Source organism: Bactrocera dorsalis, chromosome 2, assembly GCF_023373825.1.
Source record: "Bactrocera dorsalis isolate Fly_Bdor chromosome 2, ASM2337382v1, whole genome shotgun sequence".
NCBI lineage: Eukaryota > Metazoa > Arthropoda > Insecta > Diptera > Tephritidae > Bactrocera > Bactrocera dorsalis.
Genome location: NC_064304.1, coordinates 25392843 through 25419362, shown reverse-complemented (window position 1 = coordinate 25419362; position 26520 = coordinate 25392843). Strand labels below are relative to the sequence as shown.

General features: G+C 32.6%; 1 protein-coding gene across 1 annotated transcript in view; it reads left to right on the top strand.

The window, feature by feature from the left end:
- Positions 1-25540, top strand: part of LOC105231083 (homeobox protein homothorax) — a 320426-nt gene extending 294886 nt beyond the window's left edge. Inside the window, exons 12-15 of the mRNA XM_049448510.1 lie at positions 11693-11769; positions 20177-20235; positions 20884-21747; positions 22096-25540. Coding sequence (XP_049304467.1) covers positions 11693-11769; positions 20177-20235; positions 20884-21044 — 297 coding nt within the window. The 3' untranslated portion in view covers positions 21045-21747; positions 22096-25540. The remainder of the gene's footprint in view (positions 1-11692; positions 11770-20176; positions 20236-20883; positions 21748-22095) is intronic.
- The last annotated feature ends 980 nt before the right edge of the window (positions 25541-26520 follow it).

Genomic DNA, 26520 nt, shown 5'->3' with positions numbered 1-26520 from the left:
TACAGTTTGCGTAATTATAACGGCACTATATGCAAGCGCACACAACTCACAAAATTCTCGACTTAAGCGCGCTCATTCATACGTTTCCGCGCGCCATAGTTATCCTGCGCGTTGCTCCCATACCATACAATACGCACCCTACTTTTGCGCAACACTTTCTCAGTGACCCCCTTTTCGACTCCTTGCCTTCAGGGCGTGACGGTAATTAATTATTTTGTATATGGCAAATTAATATTCCGTATGGACTTTGCATTTTCTACTTTATGAACTCAACGCGATTGCGCGCCACTGTCGCAACGCGGCATTTGTCTTCCTGCAACGCCAACGTACAAACTGCACTCCTCCTCCGCTTGGCTGCTTTACTGGCCGCAATGCAAAAGTAATGCACACACTTATACTTGTACGTAATGTTGCATGCCGCAGCGCGTAATTAGTGTCAGCGTTGCAATTTGTAAGGCGCGCGGTGCGGCGTGTTGCGTTGGCTGCATCGTAAAAAAAGGGTAAATTGAATTGTGCAACGCCTCGCATTTCAGTCGCACTTCACTGCCCCCTTGCTCGCTGTCGCTGCACGCTGCTGTGCTGTGCTGTTAATGGAATTATTTGACAGGTGAAAAGGTAATGGGCGCGCATAGACGGCGTCGTCGTCGGCGTTGGCGGCAGCGGTGGTGCGCTGGTGGTTTCTCTCTGTTGGCTTCTGAGTTATTGATGACTTACAAATTAGTTGGAATTGTAGTGCTAATTAAAATGCGCAGGCGGTGTGATTATGCCATATTTCTTAAATGGGGCTAGTTAGTAAGTGTATATACATAAGTGTAGGTGGGTTGAGTATATGTGTGTATATTCTGCAAGATTTCAAGGTGGCTAATTTTTGAAAACAGAAAGAGAGGAAATATTAAAAAATAGAAGATAAAACTGAGTGTCTAGATATTGTTTAGTTAGTAACGTCATTTTCGGACATCTAAATTAAAAAAAAAATGTATGTACACATATACAAGTGTGAATCATGTGGCACGTATGTGTCTACAATTTAGCTAAAAATGTTGCTCGAATTTCAAAAATTCATTTCCTCTTCAAAATGGCTGTGCTTCCGCCAAGCAGTCGTGCAAAAAGGACATACAGAGACATATCAACATCTACTTATGTGTATACACACACATACATACATTTGTATATACATACATACATAAACACTCGCATATATGCCATAAAAATATATGTAAAATAGCCAACTGTTCCTACTATTTCATTTTGTTAGCTTTCGCTTACAATTGCTGTTGTTGCCAAGCATGGCGCTACACACCGTTATCTACGGTACAAATGAGGCATTATTTTAGCATGAATTTCATGAATTATATGCATTCACACGTACGCATTAAATGCGCTCGACGAAAATCCCTCAACCATAAGTCGCCCAAAAGTCCAAAGCCGGCGGAAAACAACACAACAACAACAACAACACATCCAGTGTGATGGTAAATTTGCACAACCAAACCGGCCAGGCCAACTTGTATTTATGCGAAACCTGTGGCGCAGCTCGCCTCAGCTGGCCGCCACAAAACAGGGGTAAAATGTAACCGAGCGACCACCGCGTCCGGCGCTGGGGTGCGAGCGCTCCATTCGCTGTTGTCCTGCACGCTTGCAGGCTGATTGGTTTTTGCACGGAATTTTGTTTGACTGTTGGTCGCTGCTGATAATAAAATAAAATATGCCGGCACACATGACCAACACCACACACACACGCACGCATACATATGCATTACGGCTGTTGGACTTTCGCAGCGGATATGAGAGGTACTAAGCAGTCGGAGCAGGTTGCAGGCCCCAACACATAAAATTATTGCATGCCAATATTATTGTCTATTTGCGTGTGCTGGATATTGTTTGATTGCGTGCGTCTGTGTGGGTGGCTGTTGGGGTGTTGGTTGGTTGGCGCGTATGTGACGAATGTTGCACGCATACATATGCGTTTCGCATGGCCTTTATTCGGCCCTTTATATTTGCGTAATTGTTGCAGATCAATCGTTCATTCGCTTGCATACGGAACATGCCCGATGATTCATTGATTACGCTCGCAGCAAATTAATGATATCCAAATGGTTGCAACAAGGGTTTATCTAGTGGCATTTATGGAGGGCGAAAAGTGAGTGTGTTTTAATTTGAAGCATTAGGCGGGTGGAGAACAAGTGACTTTATTTTTTTGAAGTTTTTGTTGAATTTTGGCACAGTGTACCTGAAATGGGAAAATCTAAGTCTCAAGAACTTGGAAAGGTCACATTTTACCTCTTTCAGCTAATGCAAATATTTTTCGCATTGACTGTTAAAATAACAGTCAAAATTAGCTTCTTTTGACACTTTAAGATTTTGAAAATGATTATTTTGAATTGCATGACATTTTTTTCTTTCAAAAAATATATTTTTATAGCCGTAGCAGACGCTTGAGCGCGCCTGAGTGCATAATTTGATTTTCGGAGAAGAAAAAAGTCACAGAGTGTTCCCAGCATAGTATTATATCTCATATCAGGCTCGTAAATTCTCTTTATTTTGAAAAATTTTAAAGTTTTTTATATGAAAATTGCATAGAATATTAAATTGCAACATGTTTTAACTTTAATTTCGATGTTAATAACAATCAGATACTTAGTTTATATAACAGAACTAATAAAAAACTCATTAGAATTTTCTTAAAAATTTTTCTTCACTTTTATTATACCAAAAAGTCAAAATCCTTTGAGATTTTATTTAAAAAAAGTTTCGAAATTGCACAAAATTTAATTATTTTACTCAAGTTCCTCCGCAATAATTTAATCACAAAGAGCTATTAACAGTTATTGTATGAATAATCATATACACATGCCTGCATACCTAACAATATTGAATAAGATTGGGGTCCCTGAAAGCGCTTAAGCAATTTGCCACCGCCAAATGTGCATGTATTTTCTACGATTCAGTGATTTGCATAACATGTAAACTCAAAACACAACTCTCTGCCATTATTTTCGTACAAGAAATTGCTAATACACGTGCATACACGCACACACACCAAAATGCACATACAGGCATTTCACTTACTGCCAATAATTCAGTTTCATATTGACCTCTATTCTTATTGTACCAACACGAATACAAAACCTGTATGAGGCCGGCCTGTGCTGCCAATGCAAGTTAATGCTACGTGCAACTCACAGCCAACAAGACACTGACGTTGCACACCGAGTCACAGAGGCGTGCCACAGGACAGCTGAGGACATATTTGGTGCAATATATTTATAGCATTTAATATACAATACACTTGCCAACACAGGCAGAGATGTGTGTGTGTGTGTGAATGTATGTGTGTTTGTGTATGCGTGCGCAATAACATTTCATGCCAATACATTACTTAGTTGCTTACCACACCTGCCAAACTCGTGTATTGCATTATCAGTTTTGTGTGGCAGCCTTAGTCTACGAACATTGCATATGCAAAGGCGCACCTAACTCTAATAACTACCTGTCGCCAGGCACCACTATGTGTGCAGTTGCTGGTGCGCCAAGCGCTGACTGCTCCAATAATCGAATATACACTATATGTTATTATTTTTGTTAGCATCATTGTTGCTGCTGTTGTTGTTGTAATTCATGTTGTTGTACTCCTAGGACATGTCATAGCGAAGCGTAAAATGCAATTTTCTATTGGCAGTTGTCTTGTAAGGATAACAAAGTTGCATGCATGCATGCATGCATGTAGCATGTACCGTTATAAAGGAGAGCTGCTCGCTGAACTTTGACTAGCAGCAATACGATGACAGTGCGGCCAAACCCACTTTTGATTGTCACAACATGTGCACATTTATTGCATTTGCTAAGTGGAGAAATGTCGAGAAATAAATGTAAAATTTTCCAAATGTATATGTGTGTGTGTGTATAGGTGTGCACATTTCTATTCAGGTGGATATATATGTATGCGTGTGTATGTGTTTTGTGTTTTTGTGCCATTTGCTGTTTAGTGTCTGTCGTACATGTCGAAAATGTCATTTGTTGCATGAAATTTACCGTTTTCTTATGCAAGAAATACGCCTCTGCTACTAAATAACGGCAGTAGCGGTAGTGCTAGAGAGAGAGAGATGGAGAGATGGCGAGTGCACTGCAGTGGGAATATGTGAAAATAGCAGTACATTACAATAAAAAAGAACAAAGCAAGCAAGTCACAGTTATTCGAAATATTCTCATATTAAATTATTTGCATGCATTGTTGTTATTATTGTTGTTGTTACATTCATGCTGTGCATGCGGCGACACTACACAATGCAATGATATTACAATTTATGCAAAATACGTTCAAATTGAAAATTCACACACACTCGCATGCATATACATATGTATATACATACACATATTCATATATATATATAGCATATATGTACCGTAAGACGTCTGAAAGCCGGCAGGTGTATAAACAAGATATTTTTCTTCTCCTCTCTGCCCTCCAACCGATAGTTTGCTATTCCATTGCTGCTAAGCAGTTTTGGTTGCACAAATACATACATTTCACTGTGTGTTGTTGTTGTGCAATGCTTGTAGTGTAGACTTGCAAATATTTCTTATAAGCTGCGCCCACTACAACAAGTGAATTCTTGAGTTAAAATGGAGTTTAGTTATCCTTGCGGGTAGACTAACGTTAAGCACACACACACAAGCACACATTCACATACTATATACATAAATACATTTATTATACTTACACTTACATATGTACACATATGTACATACATATTTATATGTATGCGTTTATGGCTGTTTAACTTTTCCTTGCCAGAATTCTCGTTTGGTTTGTGCGAAATGCATTTTCTTTGTTTACTCGTTAATAAATTTAGTTCGGCATTTGGACGTTATTGCAGTCAGCTACAAGACAAGGTGTTGCCTTTATATGCAAATAACGGCATATATGTATAAACTTTCATACAAATGCATATTTGCGGCCATTTGCTAGCTGCGCCGTCTGTCTGGCCACTTTTCGCTTGCATTTATATTTACCGTTACACACGCACATACATACATATGTATAGAATTGAAATTGCAAAGCTCTCTGCTCTCCGTTGCTATTTTTCTCACATATGTATTTTCATTTTCTACTTGCTGCGTTGTTGTTGTTATTGTTGCTGTAATTATACGTTCATTGGCATAGTATGACCAGAAAGTAGTCAACAGACATAAATTACCTAGCGGGAGTATATTAAAATGGAATTTATGTTATTTAACACACATGCACATACGGCACACGGTGCCGTTATGTCTTCAGCGCACTTTGGCGTTGAGTTGAGAAGTTTCACATAGTCAGCACTTGCAGATCAAAGGCTAGTTGGCATTGCGATATATTTATTCCACATATACATATGTATGTAGCTTTTTATACATGTATGTATACGTGTATATGTATCGCCTACAAATATATAAATAAATATTTTGACAATTTAAGAACTTTTTATTATGTTCATTTCAATTTGTTTTCAAAGCAATTAAAATGTTTGTGTCATTTGGTGTCTGTAAAAGCAACAACAAAATTTGCCATATTTTATAAATTCATTCATTTCGATTTCTGGTTAAAAATTTGTGGCACACAAAGATGCTGGCATTGCCATCTTGGCTGGGTTTTGAAGATAATTTATGATACCGTCGTGCCTAGAATGCAATCAAATAAATAAAGAAAGTCACTTCGAATTTCTTAAACGAGCATACAAAGCAAAAAAAGATAAAGATTTCCACATGTGAGAAGAGATAGCGAAAAAATATTAAAAAAAAAAATTATTAAATAAATGCTTATGTTATTATAGACCAAAAAGGATTAAAGTAAATATAGCATACCCAATAAAATATGGTACATATGTATGTATGTGCATATTCATATATCGCCACCTAAAATGCAAAATAACGTGACATCACTTTTCATAAGCTTACAGGGAACAAAAAACGATATAACAAAATCACTCATATTGAAACAAAATTAGAGTTTCGGTTATGATATAAGTTATATAATGGTTATGAAGTGATTATATATTGGTTATAAAATAAGTTATATAATGGTTATGAAGTGGTTATATATTGGTTATAATATAAGTCATATAATGGTTATATATTGGTTATATACTGGTTATATCTGACAGCGGATGCTGAAAATTTTATGCTACATATATGTAATGCTATATAATGTAGTGAATGGATTTTTTGATGATTGTTTTGTATTTTAGATGAACAATTCAGCCATGTTCGTCAGAGTCTATATACGCGAACAAGTTGCTTAGTTTTTGTGATATCGATATGAAATTTTGTACACGTACTTTTCTCCCCAAGTAGCTGCTCGTTTGTCGAAATCGCCGATATCGCACCACTATAGCATGTAGCTACCATATAATCTGAACGCTCAAAATCGTATCTTTGTATGGAAATCCTTTTTATTTGACGAGATATTTTCACCAAACTCGGCACAGTTTAATATACAAGTCAGTGCTATAATCTGTGAAGAAATCGTTCAGATCGGAATGCTATAACATATAGCTGCCATACAAACTGCCTGATCAAAGTCAAGTTTTTAACGTCAACTTTTTATTTGTGTAGTGTATTATTACTTCGGTTGTACGTTTTATCTTGTTTCGTCTTTTCGATAGCTTTTCTACCACTAGAAGTAGGCAAAATGTCACCTAAATATACAATACTAGTTGTTTTCACATCACTTTTACCGCAGCTTGTGCCACATTATTCTGCAATTAAAAAAAGTTGACAAATCAAAGAAGCAGAAAAAAATTTAAATTAAATTTAAAAGAATATTGTAGGCAGCATCCGCAAAACAGCAAACAAAACGCCCACATCTGCCGGAAGTTGAAAGTTGTATAAACCCTTTTCACATTGCTGAGACTGTTGGCTTTTGTTTGGCGCGTGCTCAGAAACCCTTTAGCCCCTACAATATAGTTGAAAATTTCTATATATTTTTTGAAATCAACCTTTTTTATTTAAAACACCATTGAATGCGAATACAACATTCAATATTAAATTTAAATACATGCGTGTGAGTGAGCGACTGAATATTATAATATCGTGTGTTGCAAGCGCAGCGAAACAATGGCCGCTGCTGGAACACAATTGCATAGAAAGGATATGCGCAACGGCTGGTTGTGTGGTGTAAAAAAGAGGATTTTCATGAAAATAGGCAAACAAAGGCACTGAATGAAAGGAGTGCGATTAAAAAAGTGGAATTAAAAGAACGGTGAGGTAAAGGTATGCGGCATACAAAAGCGCGTGAGTGATGAACGAATGAATAATATACGAAAATTTTAAACGGGAATCACAACAGACTATGATGATATACATACTCGTACATATAGTATATAAATACATATGTTTTTTTGTATGGATGTATGTGAGTGTGCTTATTTTGGTATGTTAAAGATTGATGCAATAATCAAAACGGAAAGGTGCAGTTCTTAGTCTCATTTGTGTTTTTGTTTATTCGTGAGCTTTGTTTTTGGAATTTTTTAAAAATACTATGTCTGTATGTATGTAAATGTTTTAATTTGTATGCAGGCGGAGAGAAAAGTACAAAGGTTTCCGGTCGCGGCGTAATTTGTTCAGACAAACAATGAACGCTTATGGAAGAAAACAGTAGTGCATATGTTGCACAAAGACAAATATACATACATATATTGCTACATACATATGTACATATATACTTATATGCTACTACATATATACATATATTTACTATTTCGAGTCCGTATAATCGAAGAAAACAGTTGGTTTAGCTACTGTGGAAGCTTCGTTTCTGAAAAATAACCTTCATATTATACATTTCTATAGCTTATTGATGCTAATATTACTTAATATTGCTACTATTACTATTGCTACGGGGTAAAAGTTCATTTTTTTTTAATATTTAGAGTGGCAAGCGAGTCGATTTATGGTAGTCATATGCATCTGTCTCTATATACCCGAACTGGTTCCTCACTTTTTGAGATATCAATCTGAAATTTTGCGCAAATAGTTTTCTTCACAAACGTACTTTTCTCCCCAAAAGCCAGAAATATTGGATCACTATAGCATATAGCTGCCATACAAACCGATCGACAAAACTCAAATTCTTGTAAGAAAAACTTTTTTAATTGATAAAATATCTTCACGAAATTTTATACAGAGCATTATCTGAAAGCATCGTATAATTTGCGAAGAAATGGTTCGGATTGGACTACTATAGTATATAGCTGTCATACAAACTGATTGATCAAAAGTTAGTTTTTGTATGGAAAAAATTTTTATTTGACAAGTATTATTTATGAAATTTGGTACAGATTGTTGTTCAAGACAAAGGTATGATCTCCGAACACATTTGTGCAGATCAGATCGCTATAGCATGTAGCTGTCATACAAACTGAACGATCCAAATCAGGGACTTGTATGAAAACTTTTCTATCTGTGAAGGGTATTCTTGTTACCCTGCTACCAAAGTTAACGTTTTTCTTCTTCTATTCTTACTAAACTTACTAGCAATTACGTTATCATTATTAATACATCTTCTTCCCTTCAATAATCTTCCCCTATTAAATATGCCTCTAATAAATTTCGATTTCTAATTTTTTGACCATTTCAACTAACACCAAGCACACCAAACACATCAAATCATTGCTCTTCCAACGCTTGTAAAATGCATATACACACTGAAGTAGTCTGGCGCATGCAACAGGTTTTGTGGCGCCACCATTTCTACACGCACATACCCAAACAGAGTCGAAGCCCAAAAGTAGTCGTATCGTGGTAATAAATATGCCATCATTATCAGTATCGAATGACAACATTAATTGTTTGTTTATTTCTAAATATAATCATCAAATTGGACACTGTAAAGGCAACATGTAATCTCACACAAACACACATACACACAAACGAGGCATTGCATTTGCGCTTCGAGGCGCGGAGATAAGCATTGCAGTAGACACGCTGCGTTGCATAGACACTTCATAACAATAAATAGATAAAAGAAATATGAAATATTAGGAAGTGGCCAAGTTGTATGCGACACACACACATACACACATGTATTTATACTTTTATATATTTGTAGTTAATTTCTGCTGATAAATATTTTCCATTTATTTATCAGTTAAATTGTCATAAAATCAAAGTAAATATTTATTTTGGCTTGCAACCGAAAAGTATAAAAAATTATCAAAACTAACGTTAAATAATTGTAATAAACAGTTAAAGCGCCAGCTACTGGTTGTGGCTGAAAATGTGTGGCTGTTTGTAAGTGTATGTGCACTTAAGTAGCTACTAGGCTTAATTTTTCAATATGGGAAGTGTGGGTGCAAGTACATATGCATATATGTATGTATACAGACGCACAAATACATGTAAAAGAAATATATATGTATGTATATATACATTCATACAGTAAATGCAACACACAGAAGCACTGCTGTTTGACGCTGATTAGTCTCACAACACGCCATACCTACAAATGTGTGTATGTATTTTAGGCCCACAATTTTGATAACAATGCCGCAATTGTTCACACACACACATATGCGCGCACACACAAGTGTTTGCTAGCATTTTCCTTGCCTGCTTACTTTCATTTTGATTTTCGTTTGATTTCACTTTCATATATTTTTTACCAAAAAAAAGCACAAAAAATACAAAAAAAAATTGTTTGCATTTCTCCATGATATGTTTTAGCTGTTGTTGTTGTTGAGGTTGCCTGTTGCGCTTAATTTTAGTGCATTTTTTTCCCCAATTTCCAACACTTTGTTTACTCACTGACGCCACTGTGGCGGCTACTGGTCGTCAAGATTTATGAGGGCGTGCATTGGGCCGAGCGCTTGCCGTTGATGGAGGCCTTTTACCACAAAAAAAATATAAAAAAAAAATTATAAAACAATAAAAAAACAAAAACTAAATGTTGCATGTGTTGCTTGCGACTGCATTTAGGTGCTGCCTGCCACCGCTTATTTAGGACATGTTCAAGTGGATGCTCCAGCGCTGGAGTTTAATTGAAAATAAGCACATAGATTTGTTTGGCGTTAAGCTTACAACTTACAATAACAACAACAGCCATATATACAATAAACTGAAGTGTTTGACTGACTTTGTGGCTAACTGAACTTTATTGTTTATTTTAACAGCAGAAATACCCAACTGCATGCGTGTGAGTGCGTGTGTTGGTGAATATGGCGTAGTACTTACACGTGTGCGTGTGTTTGCGCCAGAGGGAGTTTTAGTGCGCTTATTAAAATGTCAGTTGCGCATAAAGGTGCTGACAGTTGGATATGCCGTACTTTTGATTGATCTGTTCTGCTGCTAATCGGTTTTATTACACATGCACGCACATACATGCACACATACATAAGTATATTCGTATGTACTCGTATGGTGAGTGTTACCGTTTTGTGGCATGCAGTTTTTTAAGTGTGGCGCTGCAGTGACGCTGTTTAGATAAGCTAGAAGCTGTCAAATAAATGCTTAGTTAAGATTAGAACAAATTTTTTTATCGAGGTGCTTACAAGTGGGGGGGGGGGGTTTACATATGTACATATATGAACATAAGTACATACATACATATATATGGCATAGCATAATTATTGTGTTAAGTTCAATTCTGCGTAAGACTAGACTAAATTTTACTTGTTGAAATGCAGTTTTCATCACCATATAGGCTGCTGAGCGCTATTTCTCCAAATATCTCGTAATATTTTAAGAAAAATTACTTGTAGAATTCTTTTCTAAATAATTCGTAATATTTTAGACAAATTTACTTCTAGATTTCTTGGAAAATTTTGGCAGCAAAAGCGAAATGTGTTCATTAATTCTCGGAATTACAAATAAGTGATTGCTTCGCAAGAGATGAAGGATATATATTATAAATATATGTATATGTATGTACATAGGAGTATATAAGTTGAATATATGTACATATATGGACACATAATGGCATAAATTTAATTTTTCTGATTTATTTCTTATCTCTAAGCCTATTTCTGCCTTGAAAAATCTTCCATCAGCTCTTCTCAATATCTTGCAGTGGCTTGCAGACGCCTTAAAAATTGGAAATATGAAGACTTAGACTTTAAGAAAGTAAAGAAGAGCGGCACTAGTTATTATTTATAACGAATATAAGACTTTAATTAAAAACTAAAAAAATTGTAATTTTTAATTTTCATTAAATAGAAGAAAAAGAGAGGCACTAGCTATTATTTACAACAAAATATTAGAATTTAATTCAAAAAAAATAAAATAACACATTCCAAATTTCAAGATAATATTTATATGAAAATATTTTTTCTGATTTTTTAGCAATTTTTTTTTTGTAAAAATAATAATATCCTTATTTACCAAACCCTTTAAAAATTGTTATTTTTATGAATATTACCGGTTAAAAGTCTTAAATACATATTTTATTAATTAAATAAAATAAAAATAATTTTGAAGCAATTTTACTTAATAAAATTTAATAATTTATATGAAAATATTTTTTCTGATTTTTTAGCAATTTTTTTTTGCAAAAATTATAAAAATCTTATTTACCAAACCCTTTACAAATTTTTATTTTATGAATATTTCCACTTAACAGTCTTAAATACATATTTTATTAGTTAAAAAAATTAAGAAAAAAATAATTTTGAAGCAATTTTACTGATTAAAATTTAATTGTGCAATTTGCCATTTATTACAGCATCCCTACCCCTCCGAGGATCAGAAAAAACAGTTGGCGCAAGATACCGGCCTAACGATACTGCAAGTGAACAATTGGTAAGTGAAGTGTTTTCAAAACATAAATATAGTTAAGACCGGTGCTGCCAACTGAGTTAAAATGTAACATGTTTAAGGGGTTACATGGGCGTCCTCGTGTAAAAAACAATCGTTTTTCAAAAAATTTTTCTCATATAAAAACTAAAATATTTTATTAGATTTTCTTACTGTTACATACATACACTAATAACAAAGAAATTCTGAAATTTCTGAAAAAAAAATTTTAAACTCGGCCATTGCGACGCCATTTCCGGTGACACCTCAGAAAGAAGATACGCCTGTGGCTGTAGACTGTGGTCTATTTTTTCTTTTTTTGGTTTTGCAAAAAACACTTGTGATAACCGAGACAGAGAAATCTGAGAACGACAAAGAAATGTTATGCACCAGCCTACCAGTACCGACGACAGTCGGGTCTACTTTACAGGAACGAGCCCGAAGTTTTATGCAGCCAAGAACTATATAGTATATGTATGTATATGGACGGTGGCAGTTCTGAAAATTGTATGAAGAACGTTTTCCACTAACAAAACAATAATAATTTCTATATTTCTATATTTTCCACACGAAATTCTTCCAATCAAAGAAACGAAAAACCATTTACACCGCAATTACAACTAATCAGTGGATAAAATATTTGTTACAGGCATTCATGGAAAGTTTCTCAAATACTTTTTATTTCGAATTTAACAGTTGTCCAACTGTTTTGTTTGCAAGATAGGAAATAAATAAATTAAGAAAAACAAACGCAACATTTCAAGTAAATTAAAATGTGCAAGGACATTCTTCAGCTCACTTGTGGCGTCGAAAATATCTTTAACAAACTTTTTCCATTATAATGCTTGTGAATAAGTTGCGCGGATATATCTACATACCATATATTCCAGTGATGGTCTCAAATCTCGAATATTCGCTTTTCAAAAGTATTTCATGCGCTCATTGCCATGGCTTAGACGCCAAAATTGCTTTTCTTTCAGAGAAGAGAACGCCAGAGAGACTGGTAGATTGTGAAAAAAAATTCCACAAAACTTTCAGCAGCCGAAAACAATCGGAAAACAAAAAATCCGTACGTTAACTTTAACTTTAACGAACGATATTAGCGCAAGCAGGCGTTGTTTTTGAAGGTGGAAAGCTGCTGTCGTCTTCTGTAGTTGAGGCGGGAGTACAGCAGCGCTGCTGGAGCGCGAGGCAAGCACCACCTTCTCGAGCTTAAGCCGCATCATATTGGGTGCTAATGGCCGTTAGTTGGTCATTTAAATGACTACTCCGCCCCAGCGCTGCGTACATATGTACATGTGCATGTACATGCAACAACCCCTGGCAACTACGCTGACATCTACTCGCCCTCGCATTAGCTTTTAATACACACCCACTCCTTTGCCAGCTTCCACCTTCTCGGCACCATTAACGATTTTATGTGTTTTTAGTTAATTCTCGCCCATTTCATGTCGGTTTAAGCGCTACGACTGAGTACGCGCGTCGGCCATCACTGCCGTTGCTGTTGCCGTTCGCACACTCGAGCGAATAAACACATTTTTTTAAGCCAAAATAGGCAAAACTGAGTCTGAATAAATAAAAAAATAAAATAAAATAAAGTGTGCTGCCCTCACTCGGTGGTGCAGCGAAGCGACAAAGCGTCAAACCCACTTTTTAGCCTATAAATATGCTACGCTTGCGCCGCCTGCGAAATTCCCACTGGATTCCCAGCAGCTTGCCAGCCAGTTGATTTTGGGTTTGGTTCTTTTTAAGTATTCCTGCATTCTTATTTTTTCGATTTGCGCTTTCCTAATCTTTTGTTGCTATTGTTGTAAACTTTTTTCTTCTTGCCTGCGACAAGCAAATCGCCAAGGTGTCAGGCAATAAATTACCGAAAGTGTCTACCTTCTGTTTTCTATTTCAGTTGCTATTTATATTTAACTATGTAGCAGTTTGTGTATGTGTGTGTGTGTCTATGCTTGCCACCATAGCATGCTGGAGCGTTCTCCACTTACTTGCAACGCAAATGTATGGCTGCTGTCCTCCCACACCACGCTTGGTTTGTTATGAGGTGTTAGTGGGCAAAGCGCGCACCGCATTTCTTTACGCTTTCTTGCGTATTTTCCACTAAGTGTGGCGTAAATTTGTTTGCGTTCAAAGAGTGGAATGTAACAATTTTCCCAAAAACAAAAACACACAAAAAAAAAACAATGGCAAATATCTTAAAAGTTTCAGCTTTCTTGGTTCTCTTTTTTCATTATTTTTTTGGTTGACTGCTTTGTTGGTTTTGGGTAAATTCTACCATATATTTATATATTCTGAGTTTGTTTCCGATATTTGGTTATATTAGTGTGCTCGAGTGAGCGCAAAATTCAATTTAATTGATGCTGAAAATGGCCGTCCTAGCGGGACGTCACAGATGATACATGTGGGAGTTAACTTTTTGTTTAGTTTTTATTTGCATTTGGCCCAAAGTTTGAATGGAAATATTTTAATTGAATTCGAAAGCGCCACTTGGCGGCGCATATGTGTTCACTTTTGCATGTTTGTATGTCTGTGTCGTGGTATAAAGAAGTGAGTTTCGATATAAGAGAATATACTATTTATATACATAGTATCAAATTTGAGTTCTTTCAGTTTGGTTTTGGGATTTTATAACCTCTCCTAGTAGACCAAAATACGGTTTAAAAAATATAAACATATATTTTTAAATAGAAGACATGCCTTAGTCCTCAAATAAATATTTGTAAATAATGTAATACCGAGGATAACTATATAATCCATCAATTTTTTACAACTTTTTTCCATTCTACCTTATTTTGATTTATGTGAGTTGTTTGTTCGATTCGCCACCTTCGCAATTTCGAAAAAACTCAAGCAAGCAATTTCGTAACAAGCAAAACGAACATGGTTTCCAATTACATACCACCAGCTTCGACGTACTCCACAATTTACAACAACAACAGCTAACAAATCTACTGCTTGCTTAACCTTCCGAATTCTCGTGTCTGTGCGCAATTCTCATAAAGCTTTCGTGTTGTCAACATTTCATATGATTTTATATGTCTGACAATGAGGCAAATGTTTCTCCTTTTATACTCCTATTTATATCTAAATAGCGAACATGCATTTCTCAACACACACACACACATACATCTATGTAGTATGTTGCCAACAGAGTTCCGCTTGCAGCTGTCTAATAAAAAATTCACAACTATAGCGATGCATGCATTAAGTTTGTCACCTCACAAGAAACGGTAATGCACCAGGTACGCCGCGCCACGGCTGTGCTACATGTGGCATGTAGCAAGTTGCATGTTGCAGTAATATGATGCCTGCTTTGGCAATAGAGCACACGGATATCCACTGACAGCGGCAGCAGCAGCAACAGCAGCGGCAACGGCAGGCGAAGAAAGCAATCCAGCGTGCAAACGAGTAGGCAAACACTTTTGCTTGTGAGTGTCAAAATGTTGCGACTGTCGCATAATATTCAAATTTGATGATGAAGTTGTTAGTTGGTCCACGCGTTCGTAGCAAACGACGCCTTCTCACTGCTAAATGACTGAAGGAGGTTGGACATAGTCATTTGTATGAGTGTGGCACTCACACGGAAATAGTGGCATCCACTAGTATGTTGCAGCGTTAAGGCCACAATTGTTGATTGGAAGACAGGCTTGTAGCTAGTTGTGGAGTTGGCGGTAGTAATGGCTGGGGCAGCGTGGTAAATTGAGTAGGTTATAAGTGTCTAGCGCAATACGTAGAAAAAATCGTGTATGCAATAAATTTATCACATGCGTTTTTTATTTTTTATCACGCGCCATATTTTTTTTTTAAGTTTTTTTTATGTTGTTTCTTTTTCTAACAGAAATGGCAACACTGCTTGTCTTCAACTTGGTTGACAAGAAAATTTGCTATTGGTGAAAGCATGTTGTTGGCTGTTAACACTGAAGTGGATTTGAATAAATCTGCAACTTCTTTGCCATACACACATTGAAAGCTAATTTTATACAAAGCTGCTGCTTTCGGTATTATTTTTGCAAATTATTTGTCTGCTCTACACACCGCCACATGCACACATGCTACGCTTTTGCCGCCGCCCAAAATGCTCATTTAAATAGTCATATTTAAGCAGCACCGCGCTCACAAATCATTCACTCATCCATAGACTCGCGCAATCGCTCACTCAATTGCCATTCGCCTCATGGTCGTCCACAACAACAATAACGAGAAAGAGTAGCAAAATAGCCAAGAAGGACGTAGACACTGGCAACATCATTGGTCCACAATAAAGCGCGCCTCACACACACACACAAGTGCTGCCAACGAAGGAATTCATCAAACAAATCACAAGCAACCGGCTGAATATTCTTCGCAAACGGTAGAAAAAACCCCATACATTGGGGATATGTAAACAGAAAGCCAGCAAGTATGCGCCGCCACTTTTTAGAGGGTGTTTCCAGTGGGTGGTTGCTGGGTTGGGTGGCGATGCGCTAGTCGCCCAAAATATTTGATTTGTGTGCATGTGGATTTTCAGCACATTGTATGTGGATTGGTGTGTGTGTGTATGTGGGTTTGCTTGTCAGCTGCGTTAAGCCGTTTTGCCGTGCAATTTGTTGCTGTTGAAATGCTCGTAAAATGGCGTTTTCGAAGGGTGTTTACGACTTTATGTCGACTATGAAAACGCTTGCCGAGAAATAGATTCTGATTTATACAGCAATAGACGATGGTAGCCAGGAAGTGGAAAGTATGCACAGGTTGCATGTTCATATGGACGTGTGTATGATGTTGCTGTTATTGTAAAGTTTTTGTTTTTGCTTGAATTGTGTTGTTTTTGTGCATACTTTGCTGCTGTTATACGCCTACAATTAAGGGTTGTTTGCACATTCGAAACGCTAATTTAAATGATTTACAGCTGGTTGTAATGGTGCGGAAAGCGATTTTGGAGCGAAATTGGAGCGATGCAAAGCAATAAGAAAATTATAAAGGTTATAACAGCATAATGTGAAGATAATAAGGAAATATGCTTTAAAATTACATGTGCTAAGTTACATTTTTTAATGACTAAATTAATTTAAAAAAAAATATATATATAAAAATTATAACAAAAATTAAAAAAAAATCAAAAATTATTTAAAAAATTTAAAAAAAAAATAATAATTAAAAAAATTAAGAAAAATAAATATTTCAAAAAGAAATGGATGAAATTCTTTAAAATATAAAAACAAAATTTAATTAATTATCAAATTTATAAAAAATAAGAAAAAAGATGTGTTATAAAAAATTTTATATACCTTACAGCAACAAAAAATAATAAGTAAACATGCTTTAAAATAACATAAAAAAGTTAATTTTTTTTATTGAATAAATGAACTTTTTGAAAAAAATATTTTAAAAATTTTAACAAATTAAAAATTTAAGAAATAATTTTAAAAAAATTTAAAAAGAAAATCTTATTATCATATTAAAATATAAAAATTAATTAATGTTAAAAATTAAAACATATAAAAAAAAAAAGATTTATAAAAAAAAAAATTATAAAAAAAATTTAAAAAAATAAAAAAAAAATTATAAAAAATTATAAAAAATTTTCAAAATGCATATTACGAAAAAAAATTAGCAATTATTGAAAAATAATAATTTAAAAAAACATCTGGAAAATTATCTATCTTTTAATAAAAATTCGTTTTTTCATAAATCTTAAAAAAATATTTTCTTCGCTCTACAGACATTTCTAAGTAATTCAAAAGCTTCAATAATAGATTTGTTTTTATTTTTTTTGAATTTCTAAATATAAAGGGGACATGCGAGAAAATAACTCTTTTGAAAAAAAAAACAAAAACAAAAAATATGTACATATATACCTTTCTGCTACAAAAAAAGGCAACGGGCAAAGCCGCAGGGCTGACCGCATCAAAATGCCTTTAGTGCATTAACCTCAATTTTTTTGGCTGTTAAGCCAAGCTTAAGCTTCAAATAAAAGCAAAACTTCTGGCTGCCGAACCAAGTTTAAGCTTCAAAAATAAGCAAAACTCTTTTTAAGGTAGACAAATTAAAAAAAAAATAATACTAAAAATAGAGAATAATAATGTCAATAACTTGGTTTTGATGATTTTTCAAAGTTGCAATTGCAAAGTTGTTTGTTTTACAAATTTTCTCAATTCTTGGCTTTAAAGGAAATAATTTTGGAACATCAAATTTTTTTTAAACATAATTTTTTGTACACTCGCATATCTTCAGAAAAAATATTTTGCGAAAAAAAGCCTGCGGTTGCCAGAAGAAGAAATCTGTGACCGACAAGTAACAGTTATGCACCAGTCGTTGGTATCAGTGCGTCACTCAGTCAGTCAGCCGCTGCTCGGCAGTTCATCTACCGATGTTAGGTTGCCTTGTTGTTGTATTTTTTTGTTTTTTGTTCAGCAGATATCAGTATCCTTTGCAGATATGAGTGCTTTTTTTTGCGCTACTACATGCTTTTGGGGTAACCGCAACTAAAACGCATATAAGTATGAAAAAACATGCAACATGTGTGAGTGTGTGCCAAATATCTCTGTCTCTCCAAGGCTTACACACAGCATTTTTTGCGTTTTGTGCAGCATATGCGCGCTGGCAGTTAGTCACTTACTGTTGTTCTGGCAACCTGTCTGCGCGCCGCTGGCCTTTAGTGAGTGTCCCCAGCATATAATCACAATTGGCGGCATTATCGCTTTTATCCTGAGTTCAAGCATAATCTGCCGTTTGTTGTTGTTGTTTTCACTTTTTTCTTTTTCCGCACAATAGCAATCACATCAGCGCTGGTTACAAATATTTTTCGTTGTTGCTACAAGTTTTTCTTTTCTTTGTAGTTTTTGTTGTTATTGTTGTTAAATATATAATAATAAGCAATGTCCATTTCGCCATACTTATGGCGTACCTTATTATTTCTTCCAGTATTTATTACCAATAATCATAACAAAAGTCGCTGTTTGCAACCTCTGACTGTTGCACGGTCAAACAGCTTCCACGGCTTGAGCGCTTTCAATTGTGTTGACTGGGCTGTCGTTACATTAAAGAAAAGAAAACAACAACCACACCAGCTTTTTCGCGCAAATAAAAAAATGGCAATAATAACAACAAAAAACTATAGCGGATTTCGTATATGTCACTTAAGTCGCGCACTTTAAGCCATTCCCAGCCTTTAAGCCCAAAGCCTAAAACGGCGCAGCGTTAACAACTGATCAGCCTTGCAATCATTCTGCCGATTTAGTTGGTGAATTGCGTGGATTGTGCGGATTTCATAAATAATTTATAAAATTATGCGTGGCGACTTTTTGCGCGTAGCTTTTTGCTTTTTTCCGCGTGCAACGCTTGTGGGTTCGTTTGTTGGCGGTGAGTGGTTTCAAGCTGCCGCACTTTTTAATTTTAATAAATTCTCACAATGCAATATTTCATCGAAGTCGGCTTTATTTGTACTTTGTTTGTTGTATTGTTGTTGTTGACGCGATAGTTATTGTTGCGCGCAAACGTTTGCCAATTTAGTTGTAAAACACCGCCATAACTTAAAAGTAATTATTTTTTATTATTTGTTACGTCAATGCCGCCAACTGTGGCAGCGTAGTGGTGTATGGCTTGCAGTTGGCCGCATTGTGGTGTGGGCAAGCGCGCAATCCAAACAGGAAGAAGGCCGAATTATTATATTTGTTGTGCAGGAATTTGTTGGCTAATTTAAAAAAAAATTAATTCAGTTGGTTTGTTAATGTTGGGTCGGCATGTGAGAAGTATAAAGATCAAAACCAAAAAAAAAATTAAAAATTTAAAAAAAAAATTAGAAAAATTGAAAAAAAATTTAGATAAATAAAAAAAAATTATTTATATGAAAAATTATAAATAAAAAAAAAATAAAAATAAATGAAATCATTAATTTTAAATAATTAAGAAAAATAATTAAAAAATATTACGAAAAAAAATTTAGTTACGAAAAAAAATTAATTTAAAAATAAATTAAATAAATTTGATCATTTACTTAAACAAAAATTAAAAAATTAAGTATACATAATTAGAAAAATTAGAAAAATTGAAAAAAATTAAGAATAATTAAACAAATTTAGAAAAGTTAAAAAAAAATTAAGGTAAACAAAAATAATAAATTAGATAAATTGAATCATTAATTTTAAATAATTAAGAAAAATAATTACAAAATATTACAAGAAAAATTAAGTTTATATAAAAAAAAATATAAATAACAAAAACATAAAAACAAATTAAATAAATTAGACCATTAACTTAAACAAAAATTAAAAAATTAAGAATAATTAAAAAAATTAAAAAAAAATTAAGAGTAATTTAAAAAAAGATTAGAAAAATTAAAAAAAAAACAATTTATATAAATATTTAAAATTTACTTTAACTTTCTTAAGTGTATAAAATTTTATTTAAAAATTATCTTTTATCATTTCAGGTTTATTAACGCGAGGCGAAGAATTGTGCAACCAATGATCGACCAATCGAATCGCGCAGGTAATTAGTAATTACAAAAATAATAATTCAATTAATTATCGAGAATTTGTTTTCTAAATTATCTACATTTTTTAAATTAATTTTTACTTAATTTTTTTGTAAATTTAATTTTTTTTTTTTACATAATAGAATTTTAATTTTTTAATAATAAAATCTTAAAAAATATTCTTTATATATAAGTAAATAAAGAAATTATTTTATTAACTTGCAATATTTATTTTCGAAAATATTTAATAATTTTTTGTAATGGATTATTTTTTTTGTTTTTAAATAACTAAAAATTAATGTTTTAAAAATTAACAAATTTGAAATATACCCTTAACTTTAATAAAAAAATTGTATTAATGCGTGATAACTTCTTTTCGAAAATATTAAAAATAATAATGATTTTTTTTTAATTTTTTTTTAAATTTAATATTTTCAATTTGAAAAACTTTGGAAAATACTTTTAGTTTCAGTTTAAGAAGAATAATTATATTAATTAGTTATAACTTAAATTAAAAAAAAAAATTATTAAATTTGATTTAATTTTTTAATTCTTGTTTTTGTACAATGAAAATTAAACTTTTTATTATTACCAACTTTTAGAAAATCTCCTTTAGTGATTTCCGAATTTTTCGTAATCTTCATATTCTCCTCTCTTTTCAGTCTACACACCACATCCGGGTCCATCGCCGTACGGTCATGACGCCATGGGCTATATGATGGATAGTCAAGCGCATATGATGCATCGTCCACCCGGTGATCCCGGTTTCCATCAAGGTTATCCACACTATCCACCCGCCGAGTATTATGGCCAGCATTTGTAATTAACCGATGTAGTTGAGAGTCAGGACTATAGTCAAAGTCATGGGCAATCAACTTTGGAGGTGGCGACAGCAACAGAAGTAGCAGCAGCAGCAGCAGCAGCAGCGGCGGCCGCCTTGGTGTCCACACCAACACTATCAACATAGCAAAACAACAACAACAAATATGTAAACTAAAGTAGTTAAAAAGCAAAAAACAACAAAAGCACCAAAATACTAATGAAAAAAAATAAATAAAAAATGAAAATCAGCACACCATTATCTCAAAAATGCAAACAAAGAACACTCGTGCTAGCAAAAATTGCATAAGCGTCAGTGAAAAATCGTCTCTCAATCCCACATGCAGCGGCAGCTGTACGCTACAACAACGCATGCACCACAACTATTGCTGCAAAATGGCTGGCGAATACATCAAACCCCAAAAAAATAAACAGACGTTACACTCATCTTACAGAACTTTGACTACAACTACAAATATGGCAGTGCAACCAGCTTTATCAACACACACACACACATCTAAACATTTTGCTTTACCAACGCCTATCGCCTCATAGACATACGTAATCGGACTTGAAGCGCAGCTAAAATTAAATCCCTAAAATTTCTATAAAAGTTCTAACAAAAAGTTCGTAAAATTCAAGGAGACGCTGCAGTATTTGCTTAGGCTTTGAAGGACATTATAGCCTGGTTATTTCGCCTCAAAAGTGTAAGTTTCTTAATTTTGAACTATTTTAAATTAAGAAAAAATAATTTTCAACTTTATTGTTTTTGCCTAAACTGTTCATTCTGCTCAAAAATATAAAGTAATTTCAATAACAGAGAATTAACATTTACTTAACATTTAATGTTACCTCAGTCAGCTGATAATGTAAGACTTGTTAATATAAAATTTTCGGTAATTTTTCACCGATAATGATTTATTTACGAAAAAAATTTAATTTTTAATTTTAATTTTTTTTAAATTAATTTTTATTTTTATAAGTTTTTGGAATAATTATTGATTTAGTAAAAAAAATATTAAAAGTTTTTTTTCAATTTGCTCTTATCTTTACAGCGCTTGAGTTCTTTAAGCAATTTGTGTGTCCAAACCAAAAGCTGCAGCAGATCGTAACCAAAGTTCTACACTGGAACAGTAAAAGCCCAAAAATATCGAAATTCACAAAATTGCAGATGACAAAAAGCTTTTAAGTACTTAGAACAAATTGTAAATAGCAAATATTGAGAAAAAATCGAATTTCCTAAGAGAATAGAACACATTTGTTGATACAAAACTTACGAACAGTTGTAAGCTGCAATAATTATACAATTTTGATAACTTTAAAAAATGATTGAAAACAATACAAAAGCATAAGTTTAGCTTAAAGATTTATTTCAGAATTGCGGCAATAGTTGTTTGATTTATGCATTATAGCCACTTTCCATTCAAAAGCAAGTTTTTACATTTTTCGAGCGCTTTCTTAGAGCTTTCTCACAAGCTTTCACAATACAAAATACAAGATTTTAATTTTTATATTTCTTATAAAAGAGCACTTATGATTTTTGCAGAGCTTTTTAAGAGCTTTTTCATAAGCTTTCACAACAATAGTTACTGGTTACACTTTTAGAGCTTTTTGAAAGCTTTTTTCTAAACTTTCACAACAATAGTTTTTGCATATATTTGTACAGCTTTTTGAAAGCTTTTTCCTCAACTTTCACAACAAAAGTTTTTGCATATATTTGTAGAGCTTTTTACTAAACTTTCACTACAATTGTTACTGCATATATTTTTCTAAATTTTTACTAGCACTCCGCAATGCTTTCTTCTCAAACTCTTGCAAAAATTACTGCAACAACTCTCCACTTATACCGTTACATACACTATATACCCCACACACATGCAGTCAAAGTTCAAATTTGAGCGTATTACGCAGAAAGTTGTTGATCTCCTTAATAAATGCGACTTAAAAGCAAGTACACGGTGTAAAAGCATACAAATATACATACATACATGCATATAAAATAAAATGTATGGTAACTGAGCAAACAAAAAGCACTTGAATGCATGCAACATTAAAATAAAACAATGAAAATATTTAAACAAATTGTGGCAATATCAGTTAATTTAAATAGTAAAAATATACATACATAATAAATGACTAAAAAATAAAAACAAAAAAATAATAATACAAATAACTACAAGCATATGTATAAATAGCTACTAATTCTAAAGTACATAGTTACATACAAACATACATACACATACACACTATTGAAACGATGATATTATTTTAAAAGCTTGAAATACGGCAAACAAATGCAAAGCGCAAAAAAGGCAAAGAAAATATGCAAAAAAAACACACGCAAAAGATATAAATATAAACTAAATTTAGCAGCAAATTTCAGAGCACACGAATTTGCAAAAACAAAAATGTGAAAATAAACTTTGTAAAAATTCATAAACAAATGCGTAAATTATTATGTAATTAGAAATAAACCAACTTTATATGTTTGAAAGAAACACAGCAGAGATAGCAACATGCAAGGCAAGGCATTCGCAAAGCCATGCAGAAAACAAAAACAACACTTAACTGCGCATGCGTTGTAAGTTAAACACGCCCACTTTGCAGCTACAAGAAAAAGAGCGCTACACACATACACATGCAAATTAGAGGCGAATTTTACAAACATTGTTTTTGTTTTTGTCAGTGTAAACGCAAGTGTTACAGCCTGTGTAATTGTGCGCAAGCCAAAAAACAAGCACGAAATTCAAATATTACAGCAACAAAGCATAAGCAAACTACTTAAGTCACGTTAAGTAAAAGGAAATTAAATTAATACATATATGAATGGATTTGTAAAAAAGCAACAACTGTATTTGTATGTAGAATAAAAAATTGTGTGAAAAGTTTAATATATACATATATGTATATATATAGATATTTATAGGCACTACTGACCTATGAAATGAGTATAAATTTAAATGGAGTTTTTTTTTTGAAATATAATTAAGTTGCAAAAAGTGAGTCAGAAGCGTGAAAAACAGAACAAATTTAAAGTTAAATGCAAAAGGAAGTGAGCAAAGTAAGATATTAAAAAAAAGTATACAAAAAATGCCTTGCACAGCTACACACAGAGAAGCACAAATAAAAACACTAAAAAATCAAATATTGGCAACTATGTAAAAAACAAAAATAATTTGTGAATTTATGATTTCTTATTTATTTTTTTTTTTATAAAATTTAAAGAATTTTTTGATTTAAAAAAAGTATTTTTTTGTAACTGAGTTTTTTATTAAAATTTTTTTTCAAAATTGAGTTTTTTTATAAGATACAAAAAAATATTGTTTACTGTGTAAAAAACTAATAATTTTTGAGTTTATTATTTTTTTAATTTTTTTTTTAGTTACTAAATTAACATTTTTTCCAAAACTGAGTTTTTTTACGAAAAAATATTATCTGCTATGTAAAAAAATAATAATTTTGATTTCTTATTAAATTTTTTTTTTTATAAAATTTAACCAAATTTATTTGACTAAAATTCAACAAAATTGATTTTCTGCTAAAATTTATTTTAAAAAACTTATTTTTTTTATTTTAACAAAGTTACTGTGTTTATTTGCAGCATATTTTCAAAAATTGAATATAATTTTTTTTTTTGTTAACATTTTTTTTAATTTTTTTTGTTCAAATTTAAGTTTTTTTCAATTTTTTTTTTGCTAAAATTTAAAAAAAAATTTTTTTATTCAAATTTAAATTTTTTTAAATTTTTTTACTCAAATTTTTTTTTACATGTTTTTTTCAAAAGTTGTGCTTAAAAAAAATCGAATTTTTCATAAAAAGTGTGAAAGTTTCCAAAAAATTATTAAAATTTTTAATTTTAACAAAAAGAGACATTCTAGTGTACCTTCTTATTTGTTGATGTTTTCTTTACAATCTCACAATGCAAAAAGGCAAAGCATTCTTAAACGCAAGCGTTAAGTTAAATGAGCGAAAATGTTATGTACTATAAAATAATAATATGTATTTAAAGGGAACAAAAGAAATTTTAGTTTTATCTTATATTTAGTTAATGTTAAAGCTTAATTTTAGTTATAGTTGAATTCGCTTATAATTGTTTACAACAATAACGAAAAAAGCAACAAAACAACCTTTGAATTTCAAGTATGTGCGTAAAACAAAATAACTGGTGTTTGTTTAATCATTTGAGAGAGAAGGAAAGAAAGAGAGAAATAGTATCCACAATCTTGCTTTATAATGTTTAATATAACACTTATGTATGTAAATTAAATTAAATTTTAATTTTTTAGTTTAAGCACATTAAGTTTGTTTGCGTTATGTACTAAGCCACTACTTTATTATGATCCTTGTCCTTGCCTCCCGACGCCTTCCACCTACAACCCTAAAAGCCCAAATATTGGCAGCTCAAGTTGTAAGCGCAGATCAAAACACATGCGTTTTTCTAATGTAAAAATATGTTTCTAAAAAATTTTAATTTTATTATGTTTAGTTAAAAAAAAACAATTTGCATTCTATTTCTTTCAAAACACGCAAAAAAAACAATAACGAATTTTTCTTTAAGTGTTGAGTTGTGTTAAGCGCTTAAACTCTTTTGCACTTGTAAAAAATTGTTTATATACACACACACACATATGCATATATATATAAACTTACATGAATATGTATTTGTGTAATGTTTTTGCAATTATTTTAATTGCTTTAATTTAATTACTATTATTAATTCGATTGTAATGATTACTGTCCCTTCTCTTTGTATGTAGTATTGTTTGTTTTATTTTAGAGCAAGAAAAATATAATAATTTTAAAAAAGAATATTAAGTGAATACATGCGAAAAACCTATATACATAAATATATAATTTTAATTAATTTACTTATAATTATTTTACTATTAATTATTATTATTATTATATTATTAAAACAATTATTATAATAAAGAAATGAAGGATTTTAAAGAAAATTGAATGAAACACAAACACTTTTCGTTTTTTATTTCTTTTACACGTTGGATTATTTTATTATAATGGATTTTGTTGTTGTATTTGGCTTTGTTCAAAGGTTAAACATTTTAAAATATTTTTTTCTTAATATTTTGGTTGAATTTTTCGTGTGACTTAAAACCACGACAGTTTGTTTTTTAAAAATCGGTGGGTTTAACAGCCTCTATGGGGCTATTATTTAGGAATGTGTCGAAATTTTGAAATCAATATTATGAATCAGTTCTATTTCAAAAATATTACATTATGAAATTTGAAACATTTTCAGTTTCCAATTGCCAAGAAATAGATGAATAGATAAAAAATAATTGAGGATTTGCAGTGCAACTTATGATTTATTGTCCTTTATCACATGTGATCACAAAGGTTCAGCACTCTGAATAATTCCAAGAGGTTGTGGGGCGCGACTGTGGTGATGTGATCCCAGTCTACGTAGATAGATCCTAGGGCCTTGAGCATGCTTGTACAAATTGCTGGGCAGTCTAGAA